A 13,552-nucleotide genomic window follows, 5' to 3' on the forward strand; every position below is an offset into this window, starting at 1 on the left:
CAGTGTCCAAGTAGGCTACTGTGGCTATTTGATCATAATGTACAGTGAAACCTGTCAGGGTGGCCTACCATCAGAAATTATTGAGAAAATGCATTTTCACTTGAAAATAGCTATTCTATGATACATCCTACAGTAGCAGCCATGTGTGGTGTTCAATGTTTTTATTCACCTACATACTAACATGTTTTTTAATTATGTTGTATGATGCAAGAAAAGGGTCCTACATGGAACCCTAATGGGTTCTACCTAGAAACAAAAGGGTTCTGACCTGGAACCAAAAAGGGTTATTCAAATGGTTCTCCTATGGGAACAGCCGAAGAACCGTTTTAGGTTCTAGATGTTTTATTTTATTTAACTAGGCAAGTCCGTTAAGAACAAATTCTTATTTTATAACGATGGCCTATCCCGGCCAAATCCTCCCCTAACCTTGACGATGCTGGACCAATTGTGTGCCTCCAAATCACGACCCGTTGCGATACAGTCCAGGATCGAACCAGGGTCTGTAGTGACACCTCTTGCACTGAGATGCAGTACCTTAGACAGCTGCAGCACTCGGGAGCCCTTTTTTTTCTAAGAGTGTATAATAAGACATGCTATTAGTATAATGTATGGTTCACGAGTAAAGAAGTAGAACTTTCAACAAATAGAAACTTGTTTATACTGTAGCTACAAATGACCCTTCTTTATTTGTGCAATTTCATGTAAAATTAAAGACCCCCAAATAAGGACTACATGATTGCATTTATAAACAAGTAATTATAAGATATTCACTAACACTGCTGATGCAAATGTCATCTTATATCAACAAACACACGTTGCGATGAGCCCCGATAGAAACAACCGTCCCAGTTTGTCATGGAGCGTACATGGACTTTGGGACTGACATTTCAATCAAAACAATGGTAATAAACGCACTATAGGAAGACACCACTTCATAACAACAATATATATCATGAATACATTGATTCATCCGTTTTATTACCGAAGGCTACCGCATTGACTGATGACCGTGCTAGAGGGTTCATCAATATCTCACGCGGCTTTGAGTTCGATCAGATCCCTATTTATGAGCAAAATTCTATTATTTTGTGCCAGAGCCTCTTAGGTCTTTGGTGGAAGAATAAAAGAGGCTAGTCAAGTGCGATGAACAGAGCTTCACGTACACCGACTCACACAGGCTGTTCAAATTACCTGTATTAAAAATGCATGAGGCTGAACTGAAAGTGCTCCAGGTGTAACAAAGTACAACACAATGGAAGTGCCGCCGCCTGAGTGTTGGCGCGGTGCCGTGCCCATCTGTACCACTTTAATCATCTCTATTGGATGGAACTAACCCAGGTGCCCGGTGCCCAGGGGACATCACTCTCCCACACCCCTGCCACCCTACACCAACTGGGCATTGGTGGCCACTGCCTGGTACTAGCTGTACCAAGGGGTTAAGAGGCCCAGAGGAATGAATACAGCATCTGGACACAAAAGCTGACCAAGCTTTTCTTTGTTTGGCTCTTTATCGACTGGGGAAGATGTAATGGCGTCTTGAAACTGATGTGTATGGGTAGTTGTGTTGTCAAAACAATTTAGTGGCATACAGTATCTTATTAGTGCTTTCCAGTTTTCTGGAAATGTGTACTTCTCCATGAATATATTAGAGTGCTAACAATTGCAATTGCTATAGAATGCATTGCTAACATCCACACACTTTCGCCTCAACACCTACAATATCACTTTCGAATGCCGAAATATACAGTGGGGGCAAAAAAGTATTTAGTCAGCCACCAATTGTGCAAGTTCTCCCACTTAAAACGATGAGAGAGGCCTGTAATTTTCATCATAGGTACACTTCAACTATGATAGACAAAATGAGAAAAAAAATCCAGAAAATCACATTGTAGGATTTTTAATGAATTTATTTGCAAATTATGGTGGAAAATAAGTATTTGGTCAATAACAAAAGTTCATCTCAATACTTTGTTATATACCCTTTGTTGACAATGACAGAGGTCAAACGTTTTCTGTAAGTCTTCACAAGGTTTTCACACACTGTTGCTGGTATTTTGGCCTATTCCTCCATGCAGATCTCCTCTAGAGCAGTGATGTTTTGGGACTGTTGCTGGGCAACACGGACTTTCAACTCCCTCCAAAGATTTTCTATGGGGTTGAGATCTGGAGACTGGCTAGGACACTCCAGGACCTTGAAATGCTTCTTACGAAGCCGCTCCTTCGTTGCCCGGGCGGTGTGTTTGGGATCATTGTCATGCTGAAAGACCCAGCCACGTTTCATCTTCAATGTCCTTGCTGATGGAAGGAGGTTTTCACTGAAAATCTCACGATACATGGCCCCATTCATTCTTTCCTTTACATGGATCAGTCGTCCTGGTCCCTTTGCAGAAAAGCATGATGTTTCCACCCCCATGCTTCACAGTAGGTATGGTGTTATTTGGATGCAACTGAGAATTCTTTGTCCTCCAAACACGACGAGTTGAGTTTTTACCAAAAAGTTCTATTTTGGTTTTATCTGACCATATGGCATTCTCCCAATCTTCTTCTGGATCATCCAAATGCTCTCTAGCAAACTTCAGATGGGCCTGGACATGTACTAGCTTAAGCAGGGGGACACGTCTGACACTGCAGGATTTGAGTCCCTGGCAGCGTAGTGTGTTACTGATGGTAGGCTTTGTTACTTTGGACCCAGCTCTCAGGTCATTCACTAAATCCCCCCCTGTGGTTCTGGGATTTTTGCTCACCGTGCTTGTGATCATTTTGACCCCACGGGGTGAGATCTTGCGTGGAGCCCCAGATTGAGGGAGATTATCAGTGGTCTTGTATGTCTTCCATTTCCTAATAATTGCTTCCACAGTTGATTTCTTCAAACCAAGCTGTTTACCTATTGCAGATTCAGTCTTCCCAGCCTGGTGCAGGTCTACAGTTTTGTTTCTGGTGTCCTTTGACAGCTCTTTGGTCTTTGCCATAGTGGAGTTTGGAGTGTGACTGTTTGAGGTTGTGGACAGGTGTCTTTTATACTGATAATAAGTTCAAACAGGTGCCATTAATAGAGGTAACGAGTGGAGGACAGAGGAGCCTCTTAAAGAAGACGCTACAGGTCTGTGAGAGCCATAAATCTTGCTTGTTTGTAGGTGACCAAATACTTATTTTCCACCATAATTTGCAAATAAATTCATAAAACATCCTACAATGTGATTTTCTGGATTTTTTTTCATCATTTTGTCTGTCATAGTTGAAGTGGACCTATGATAACAATTACAGGCCTCTTTCATCTTTTTAAGTGGGAGAACTTGCACAATCGGTGGCTGACTAAATACTTTTTTGCCCCACTGTAATTGTATGTAATTTACATCATTATTGTGTAGGTGTCACAGTTTATTCCCAATTCTTGCATAAATAAAACATATTTTAATGATCTCAAGTTTCAAGTTTAGTAATACCGCTTATTAATATAGTATGTTTGGTATAAACATTACAGGCTCGATTCAGATTCAGAACCTACGGAACAGCACGAGGAACTGCCTCTCCCTACGTTCAGACTATGCTCAAACCCTACATTCCGTTCTGCCACCTCAGGTCTCTTGGCCATCAAAACCCCTATGGCAGGGCAGCGCCTGCTCAGCTCAGTCCAAGCTCTTCTCTGTTCTGGCACCCAAATGGTGGAACCAGCTTCCCCCTGAAGCTAGGACAGCAGAGTCCCTGCCCATCTTCCTGAAGACATCGGAAACCCTACCTCTTCAAATCTTAAATCATCCTCCTCCTCATCTCTAAAATAAGAAATGAAAACCTGAACCAGCAGATGCACTTGACCCCCCCCCCCCCCGTAACTACTTTATTGAGGAAAAGTGTACTTTATATGCCTGTGATATGTAGTTGTCCCACTTAGCTATCTTAATATGAATGCAGTAACTGTAAGTCGCTCTGGATAAGAGCATCTGCTAAATGACAAAAAATGTTACATGTAGAACAGGCAGACTAATGTAATATGACTAGAATAATCTAACTGTGGATGCAGTATGCTCTCCAAACCTCGACTATAAGAAGCTCATCTCACTGTAGCAGTTTTGGCAATCTTATATGGCATGTACAAAGACCCGACCAATCCCTTTGATGAGCTTTTTGTGGAAAAGGTAGAAAATGAAACTGATGATCCTCATAATATTTAATTAAAGTCCCAATGGGCATACAAGACTGCTGAAAAAGAAGAGAAACTACTCATCGTATTTTGTTGGCTCTGTACTCTCCTGAATGGTCCTTGAGTAGCCAACCACAAGGATGTGCAAATGTATTTTGGTTTCATTGGAGTGCAGCATTAAATATTAATTATAATGTTTTTTCTCCAGCAAGGGCTGAAACAGCAGACATGTTTGGGGACAAAGGTGCAGTAGGGAAACAAGCACATTGGCTAAATGCATCATTATTTTCATCGTCCTCTGAATCTGGCTCACAGTTTCCCACTTGAAAATGCTAATGTGAAGCCATAACCTGGTGTCAAATGCAACTGGCAATATCCCCATGGGCCACAGTGTTAGGGCGCCACTAAAAAAGTATTGCAGATGGACTCCCCATTCAATTATGTATTCCCCTTTTTTCTCACTCTCCCTACCAGGTACTCTATTGACCAGAGTACGGACCAGGATCAGATCTTCCACATTGATCCAGTGTCGGGTGCCATCACGCTGGGCAATATTCTGGACCGAGAGACGGCTGGCTGGCACAACATTACTGTGATGGCAGTGGAAGCAGGTAAATGCTACAGTACTATAAATAATGTTGTATTGCATGGTATGCATAGAAATACATGACATATCATAAGCCTTATATAACTAAGCAATAAAGCCTAAGGAAGTGTGATGATATAAATATATGGCCAATATAACACGCCAAGGGGCTGTTCTTAGGCAAGACACAACACAGAGTGCCTGGATACAACACTTAGACGTGGTATATTGGCCATATAGCACAAACACTTGCTATTATAAACTTACCAACATAATTAGAACAATAAACAAGTCATTTTTGCGTCATACCTGTGGTATATTTAAGCAATAAGGCCCGATGGGGTGTGGTATATGGCCAATATACCACGGCTAAGGGCTGTTCTTGTTGCGGAGTGCCTGGATACAGCACTTAGCCGTGGTATATTGTGCATATACCACAAAGCCCCGAGGTGCCTTATTGCTATTATAAACTGGTTTCCAAAGTAATTAGATCATTAAAAATAAATGCTTTGTCATACCCGTGGTATACGGTCTAATATACCACGGCTGTCAGCCAATCAGCATTCAGGGCTCTAACCACGCAGTTTATAACGTCTGATATACAATAGCTTTCAGACAATCAGCATCCAGAATCCAAGCTACCCAGTTTATAAGATATTGTAAAGGCTCATACAGTACATGCTTCTAACACGTTTTTAAAGCATTATACCTGGATGTTTTAAGTAAAGTGTTTTTAAGAATCGTTAATAAGCCTTTGATGGAGAGGCTGACACAGGGCCATGATACATAACACTGTCATGAGAATGACATAGCATATGTCATAACAGTTTATAACACCCAGCCCTGCCCCAATAATAACTGACATAATAAAAGCCTGAAGCTTGTTTGTTTTCTTTTTTCAAATACCAATGGGCCTAACGTGATGTGATTATTATGATATTGATATGGAATCACAGTTGGCGGACAAATATCAGCGTCCAACCAAACTGTCACATAATCCAACATGAAAGCAGAACACCTGTAATGTTGTTTTGTCTCTCCTAATACTTTTTCATTCGCAAAGAAAATGAAGAATGTAATAACCTTACTGTGGAGTAGCTGGTGACAAGCTATTCTTGTGCTTTGAATACAATCCCAAAATCACATCTGTCGAAGATTAGAAAAAGTACTGAGTGAATGCCCGTCCCTCCTTAGTTTAGTTCTTAGGGGAGCAAAGAGGAGGGACGGGAATTCACTCAGTACTTTTTCTAATCTTCGACAGATGTGATTTTGGGATTGTATTCAAAGCACAAGAGATTGCATTCTGCATCTGGCTAGTAATACCTACCTGTCCGCACAGGCACAGGATGAAAGAAAGTATTACAGCACAACAACACTGAATTCTATATCTCTTGGTATTTGTGTTTCCCCCTTAAAGGTGCAACATGCCGAATTCGGTCCGCAATCTCCTGGTTGCTAAAATTCCAATAGTTGGCCTAATTTCAGTGTACGTGACAAAACAAGCAATGTGTAGCGTAGAGAATCATTGTACCATCTAAACCGCTGTGAAGTATATTTTCAATTAACCCAAAATATTGTATTTTCAGCTGTTTGAAGCTGGTGTACAAGACCCAAAGTAAAAGACTGAAAAACTAAACTTAAAGCTACAATATGTTACTTTTTGGATGACTCGACCAAATTCACATAGAGGTGTGATTTATAGATCTGTCATTCTCATTGAAAGCATGTCCTCTATTTCTATGCTTTGTGTTCTTAAGTTTAGTTTTTGCGTCTTTTGCTATAGATTTTGTACACCAGCTTCAAACAGCTGGAAATACAATATTTCTGGTTATGGAAAATGTACTGTATTTCACAGTTCTCACACAAACTGAAACTAGGCAAACTATTATACATAACAAAAATATTAAAGCAACATGCAACAATTTTAACGATTACTGAGTTGAAGGAAATCAGGCCTTAATCTATGGATTTCACATGACAGGGCAGGGGTGCAGACATGGGTGGGCCTGGGAGGGCATAGGCCCACCCACTGGGGAGCCAATCAGAATAAGTTTTCCCCACAAAAGGGCTTTATTACAGACAGAAATACTCCTCAGTTTAATCAGCTGTCCAGGTGGTGGGTCACAGATAATCCCACAGGTGAAGAAGCCGGATATAGAGGTCCTGGGCTGTCGTGGTTACACGTGGTCTGCGGTTGTGAGGCTGGTTGGATGTACTGCCAAATTCTCTAAAGCGAAGTTGGAGGTGGCTTATGGTAAAGAAATGAACATGAAATTCCTCCAGTCAAAATGTCAATTGCACTCTCCCTCAAAACTTAGTGGCATTGTGTTGTATGACAAAACTGCACATTTTAGAGTGGCCTTTTATTGTCCCCAGCACAAGGTGCACCTTTGTAATGATCATTCTGTTTAATCAGGTGCATGGATTATTTTAGCAAATGAGAAATGTTCATTTCCAGGCACGTAAATACATTTGTGCACACGATTTGAGAGAAATAAGCTTTTTGTGTAAATGGCACATTTCTGGGATCTTTTATTTCAGCACATGAAACATGGGACCAACACTTTACATGTTTTGTTTATATTTTTGTTCAGTATAGAATTTTAGCAACCAGTAAATGGTGAAGCATTTCTGCATAATGCACCTATAAGAAAAGGATGCATAAAAATAACGCACATAGAATAGATCTACCATTTCTAAAACATGCTTTCACTGAGAAAGACAGATCAATAACTCACATTCTATGTGAATTTGGTCAGTTGCCCAAAAAGTTACATATTGCATCTGCGATTGTAAAAACATAGCCCTAACTGTATGTTATAGAAATATGTGTATGAATGGAATTATTCATAGTAGTTTGGGATTATGCTTATTTAAGTGCTCTACGCGACACACTTGTTTGCCTTGGAAGCAAACACACATACACACACACTTTTACACTCATTATATGCTGCTGCTACTCTGTTCTTTATTTTACTCTTGGTATTATCTATCCTGATGTCTAGTCACTTTACCCTGCCTTCATGTAAACTCAGCAAAAAAAGAAGCGTCCCTTTTCAGGACCCTGTCTTACAAAGATATTTTGTACAAATCCAAACAACTACACAGATATTCATTGTAAAGGGTTTAAACACTGTTTCCCCTGATTGTTCAATGAACCATAAACAATTCATGAACATGCACCTGTGGAACAGTCATTAAGACACTAACAGTTTACAGACGGTAGGCAGACGGTAGGTCACAGTTATGAAAATGTAGGACACTAAAGAGGCCTTTCTACTGACTCTGAAAAACACCAAAAGAAAGATGCCTACGGTCCCTGCTCATCTGCGTGAACGTGCCTTAGGCCTGCTGCAAGGAGGCATGAGGACTGCAGATATGGCCAGGGCAATAAATTGCAATGTCCATACAGTGAGACACCTAAGACAGCGCTACAGGGAGACAGGACGGACAGCTGATCGTCCTCAAAGTAGCAGACCATAATGGTGAGACGAAAGAGACTAATGTAATGCTGTTTAGAAAATAAATGCATGTCAGCTAAGCTAACAGCAGCTAAATTCTTTATGATGGCAGCCATGTTTGTTTAAGTTTGACAAGTGAAAATACCCTAATCCCAGAATGCCATTCACTATAAAATACAAATAAACAAAGTCAAAGATGGCTTCGCTCATGGCCTAAAAAATATTTACTTTGTTTAGACACTTTTCAGCATATTACAAAACATTGATGTACTTGTTACAGTGTATACAAGAACCGGAGCACATGTTGACAAGTCGTTTTTTGACAAATCACAAAGCAAATAAAATGTTTAACCTCACAGATCATCACATCAAATACTAGCCTACTGCCAAGCCTACCCATAGCACAAAAGGTAAACAGGGCTGAAACGATTTTAGGGGGGTTTGTAAGTCTGTGGGGGGTAGAAATGGGGGAAGGTATCGTGGGGGGATATAATATATAATATACTACTATGATGGGTAATTTATCAATAAATGGGAGACAAACACAAGAGAAGGTTATATAAGATATATAAATCAAAATAACCCCCTTGGAAAGGGGGATCTGAGCTGGCAACCCTGAGGTACCAAAGTTTCGATCTGATACCACAATCAAAACAACTCGGAACTCGAAGGAAAAAAAAGTTTTGAATGGTCCTTCAATTCAGAATTCCAACTCGGGAACTCGGGCCTCTTTCTAAAACTCCGACTTTCTGAACTGAAGATCATTGACGTCACAGTTGTCTTGAAAGCACAAAAAGTCAGTCGAGTGAACTAACCTTTGTGATTTTTTACATTTTTTTTAATTTCAACTTTATTTAACCAGGTAAGCTAGTTGAGAACAAGTTCTCATTTGCAACTGCGACCTGGCCAAGATAAAGCATAGCAGTGTGAACAGACAACACAGAGTTACACATGGAGTAAACAATTAAAAAGTCAATAACACAGTAGAAAAAAGAGAGCCTATATACACTGTGTGCAAAAGGCATGAGGAGGTAGGCGGATAATTATAATTTTGATAAATGTGATAAATGATCAGATGGTCATGTACAGATAGAGATATTGGTGTGCAAAAGAGCAGAAAAGTAAATAAAAATAAACAGTATGGGGATGAGGTAGGTAAAATTGGGTGGGCTATTTACCGATAGACTATGTACAGCTGCAGGGATCGGTTAGCTGCTCAGATAGCAGATGTTGGTGAGGGAGATAAAAGTCTCCAACTTCAGCGATTTTTGCAATTCGTTCCAGTCACAGGCAGCAGAGAACTGGAACGAAAGGCGGCCAAATGAGGTGTTGGCTTTAGGGATGATCAGTGAGATACACCTGCTGGAGCGCGTGCTACGGGTGGGTGTTGCCATCGTGACCAGTGAACTGAGATAAGGCGGAGCTTTACCTAGCATGGACTTGTAGATGACCTGGAGCCAGTGGGTCTCGCGACGAATATGTAGCAAGGGCCAGCCGACTAGAGCATACAGGTCACAGTGGTGGGTGGTATAAGGTGCTTTAGTAACAAAACGGATGGCACTGTGATAAACTGCATCCAGTTTGCTGAGTAGAGTATTGGAAGCTATTTTGTAGATGCATCGCTGAAGTTGAGGATCGGTAGGACAGTCAGTTTTACTACGGTAAGTTTGGCGGCGTGAGTGAAGGAGGCTTTGTTGCGGAATAGAAAGCCGATTCTAGATTTGTTTGATATGAGTCTGGTAGGAGAGTTTACAGTCTAGCCAGACACCTAGTTACTTATAGATGTCCACATATTCTAGGTCGGAACCATCCAGGGTGGTGATGCTAGTCGGGCGTGCGGGTGCAGGCAGAGAACGGCATGCATTTGGTTTTACTAGCGTTTAAGAGCAGTTGGAGGCCACGGAAGGAGTGTTGTATGGCATTGAAGCTTGTTTAGAGGCTAGATAGCACAGTGTCAAAGGACGGGCCGGAGGTATACAGAATGGTGTCGTCTGCGTAGAGGTGGATCAGGGAATCGCCCGCAGCAAGAGAAACATCATTGATATATACAGAGAAAAGAGTCGGCCCGAGAATTGAACCCTGTGGCACCCCCATAGAGACTGCCAGAGGACTGGACAGCATGGCCTCCGATTTGACACACTGAACTCGGTCTGCAAAGTAGTTGGTGAACCAGGCAAGGCAGTCATCAGAAAAACCAAGGCTACTGAGTCTGCCGATAAGAATATGGTGATTGACAGAGTCGAAAGCCTTGGCAAGGTCTATATAGTTTGCCGCACAGTACTGTGTTTTTTCGATGGCGGTTATGATGTCATTTAGTACCTTGAGCGTGGCTGAGGTGCATCTGTGACTGGCTCGGAAACCAGATTGCACAGCGGAGAAGGTACGGTGGGATTTGAGATGGTCAGTGACCTGTTTGTTGACTTGGCTTTCAAAAACCTTAGATAGGCAGGGCAGGATGGATATAGGTCTGTAACAATTTGGGTCCAGGGTGTCTCCCCCTTTGAAGAGGGGGATGACTGCGGCAGCTTTCCAATCCTTGGGGATCTCAGACGATATGAAAGAGAGGTTGAACAGGCTGGTAATAGGGGTTGCGACAATGGCGGCGGACAGTTTTAGAAATAGAGGGCCCAGATTGTCAAGCCCAGCTGATTTGTACGGGTCCAGGTTTTGCAGCTCTTTCAGAACATCTGCTATCTGGATTCGGGTAAAGGAGAACCTGGAGAGGCTTGGGTGAGTAGCTGCGGGGGGGGCTGTTGGTCGAGGTTGGAGTAGCCAGGAGGAAGAAATGGCCAACCGTTGAGAAATGCTTGTTGAAGTTTTCGATAATCATGGATTTATCGTGGTGACCGTGTTACCTAGCTTCAGTGCAATGGGCAGCTGGGAGGAGGTGCTCTTGTTCTCCATGGACTTCAGTGTCCCAGAACTTTTTGGAGTTAGAGCTACAGGATGCAAATTTATGCCTGAAGAAGCTGGCCTTTGCTTTCCTGACTGACTGAGTGTATTGGTTCCTGACTTCCCTGAACAGTTGCATATCGCGGGGACTATTCAATGCTATTGCAGTCCGCCACAGGATGTTTTTGTGCTGGTCGAGGGCAGTCGGGTCTGGAGTGAACCAAGGGCTATATCTGTTCTTAGTTCTGCATTTTTTGAACGGAGCATGCTTATCTAAAATGGTGAGGAAGTTACTTTTAAAGAATGACCAGGCATCCTCAACTGACGGGATAAGGTCAATATCCTTCCAGGGTACCCGGGCCAGTTCGATTAAAAAAGCCTGCTCACAGAAGTGTTTTTAGGGAGCGTTTGACAGTGATGAGGGGTGGTCGGTTGACTGCGGATCCGTAGCGGATACAGGCAATGAGGCAGTGATCGCTGAGATCCTGGTTGAAGACAGCGGAGGGGTATTTGGAGGGCCAGTTGGTCAGGATGACGTCTTTGAGGGTGCCCTCGTTTACAGATTTAGGGTTGTACCTGGTGTAGATTGAGTGCATCTAGCTTAGATTGTAGGACTGCCGGGGTGTTAAGCATATCCCAGTTTAGGTCACCTAACAGAACAAACTCTGAAGCTAGATGGGGGACGATCAATTCACAAATGGTGTCCAGGGCACAGCTGGTAGCTGAGGGGGGTCGGTAGCAGGCGGCAACAGTGAGAGACTTATTTCTGGAGAGAGTAATTTTTTTAATTAGTAGTTCGAACGGTTTGGGTATGGACCTGGAAAGTATGACATTACTTTGCAGGCTATCTCTGCAGTAGACTGCAACTCCTCCCCCTTTGGCAGTTCTATCTTGACGGAAATTGTTACAGTTGGGTATGGAAATCTCAGAATTTTTGTTAGCCTTCCTGAGCCAGGATTTAGACACGGCAAGGACATCAGGGTTAGCAGAGTGTGCTAAAGCAGTCAGTAAAACAAACTTAGGGAGGAGGCTTCTGATGTTGACATGCATGAAACCAAGGCTTTTTCGATCACAGAAGTCAACAAATGAGGGTGCCTGGGGACATGCAGGGCCTGGGTTTACCTCCACATCACCCGCGGAACAGAGGAGGAGTAGTATGAGGGTGCGGCTAAAGGCTATCAAAACTGGTCGCCTCGAGCGTTGGGGACAATGAAAGGAGCAGATTTCTGGGCATGGTAGAATATATTCAGGGCATAATGCGCAGACAGGGATATGGTGGGGTGCGGGTACAGCGGACGTAATCCCAAGCAATGGGTGATGATAAGAGAGGTTGTATCTCTAGACATGCTGGTTGTAATGGGTGAGGTCACCGCATGTGTGGGAGGTGGGACAAATGAGGTATCAGGGGTATGAAGAGTGGAACTAGGGGCTCCATTGTAAACTAAAACAATGATAACTAACCTGAACAACAGTATACAGGGCATATTGACATTTGAGAGAGACATACAGCGAGGCATACAGTATTCACAGGTGTTGATTGGGATAGCTAGCTAAAACAGTAGGTGAGACAACAACAGCATGTAAAATGGCGTTGACTAAGCAGAGAGGGTCGGATTACATCTTTGGTCTGACAGACGCTAACGTGACAAACAGAATGCATTGTATTCTGTCAACAAACATGGCACCACACATAGCCAGGAAATAGCTTAGCATTAGCTCATCATAATCAGAACAACATTATAGTATTTTACACACATCATATGCGTCCATTACAATCATTGCAAGTATCAGAATTCACGATTTGTCACCAGTACTTGAAAACATGTTAATAAAACAGTAAATACATTATGATCCATACATACTGTAACGACGTTCTTTGTCGAAAGAGAGTCGGACCGAAATGCAGCGTGTTGGTTACTCATGTTGTTTAATGAAACAAATGACGAATACATGAAAATACTGAGACAAAATACAAAACAACAAAACGGACCGTGAAACCTAAGTACAGCCTATCTGGTGAAACTACACAGAGACAGGAACAATCACCCAAGAAATACAAAGTGAAACCCAGGCTACCTAAATACGGTTCCCAATCAGAGACAACGAGAATCACCTGACTCTGATTGAGAACCGCCTCAGGCAGCCAAACCTATGTAACACACACCCCTAATCAGCTACAATCCCAATAACTAAAAAACCCCACTAAGAATTACAACAAACAATAAACCCATGTCACACCCTGGCCTGACCAACTAATTAACTAAAACACAAAATACTAAGACCAAGGCGTGACACATACATATGGTGTGCTACAGCATAAACAGGTTATACAGAAAGTAAGCTACTTATTTTGATAGGAACGCACACATGTCCAAAGTCCAATTTGTAAGACAAACAACCATGAAGGCAATGCAAGTGCCAGCCAGAAAATGGGGTGGGGGAAAATGTTTGTGTTAGGCCTGTTCTGACTAGAGA

General features: G+C 42.3%; 1 protein-coding gene across 4 annotated transcripts in view; it reads left to right on the forward strand.

Annotated features, from left to right (window-relative positions):
* LOC135539561 (cadherin-22-like) overlaps positions 1-13,552 on the forward strand; it is a 334,240-nt gene that overhangs the window by 231,123 nt on the left and 89,565 nt on the right. For all 4 annotated transcript variants that reach the window (XM_064965503.1, XM_064965502.1, XM_064965504.1 and 1 more), the window contains exon 9: positions 4,613-4,749. In XM_064965503.1, the coding sequence (XP_064821575.1) occupies positions 4,613-4,749 (137 nt within the window). The remainder of the gene's footprint in view (positions 1-4,612; positions 4,750-13,552) is intronic.

The sequence above is a fragment of the Oncorhynchus masou genome, chromosome 5, assembly GCF_036934945.1.
Source record: "Oncorhynchus masou masou isolate Uvic2021 chromosome 5, UVic_Omas_1.1, whole genome shotgun sequence".
Lineage (NCBI taxonomy): Eukaryota > Metazoa > Chordata > Actinopteri > Salmoniformes > Salmonidae > Oncorhynchus > Oncorhynchus masou.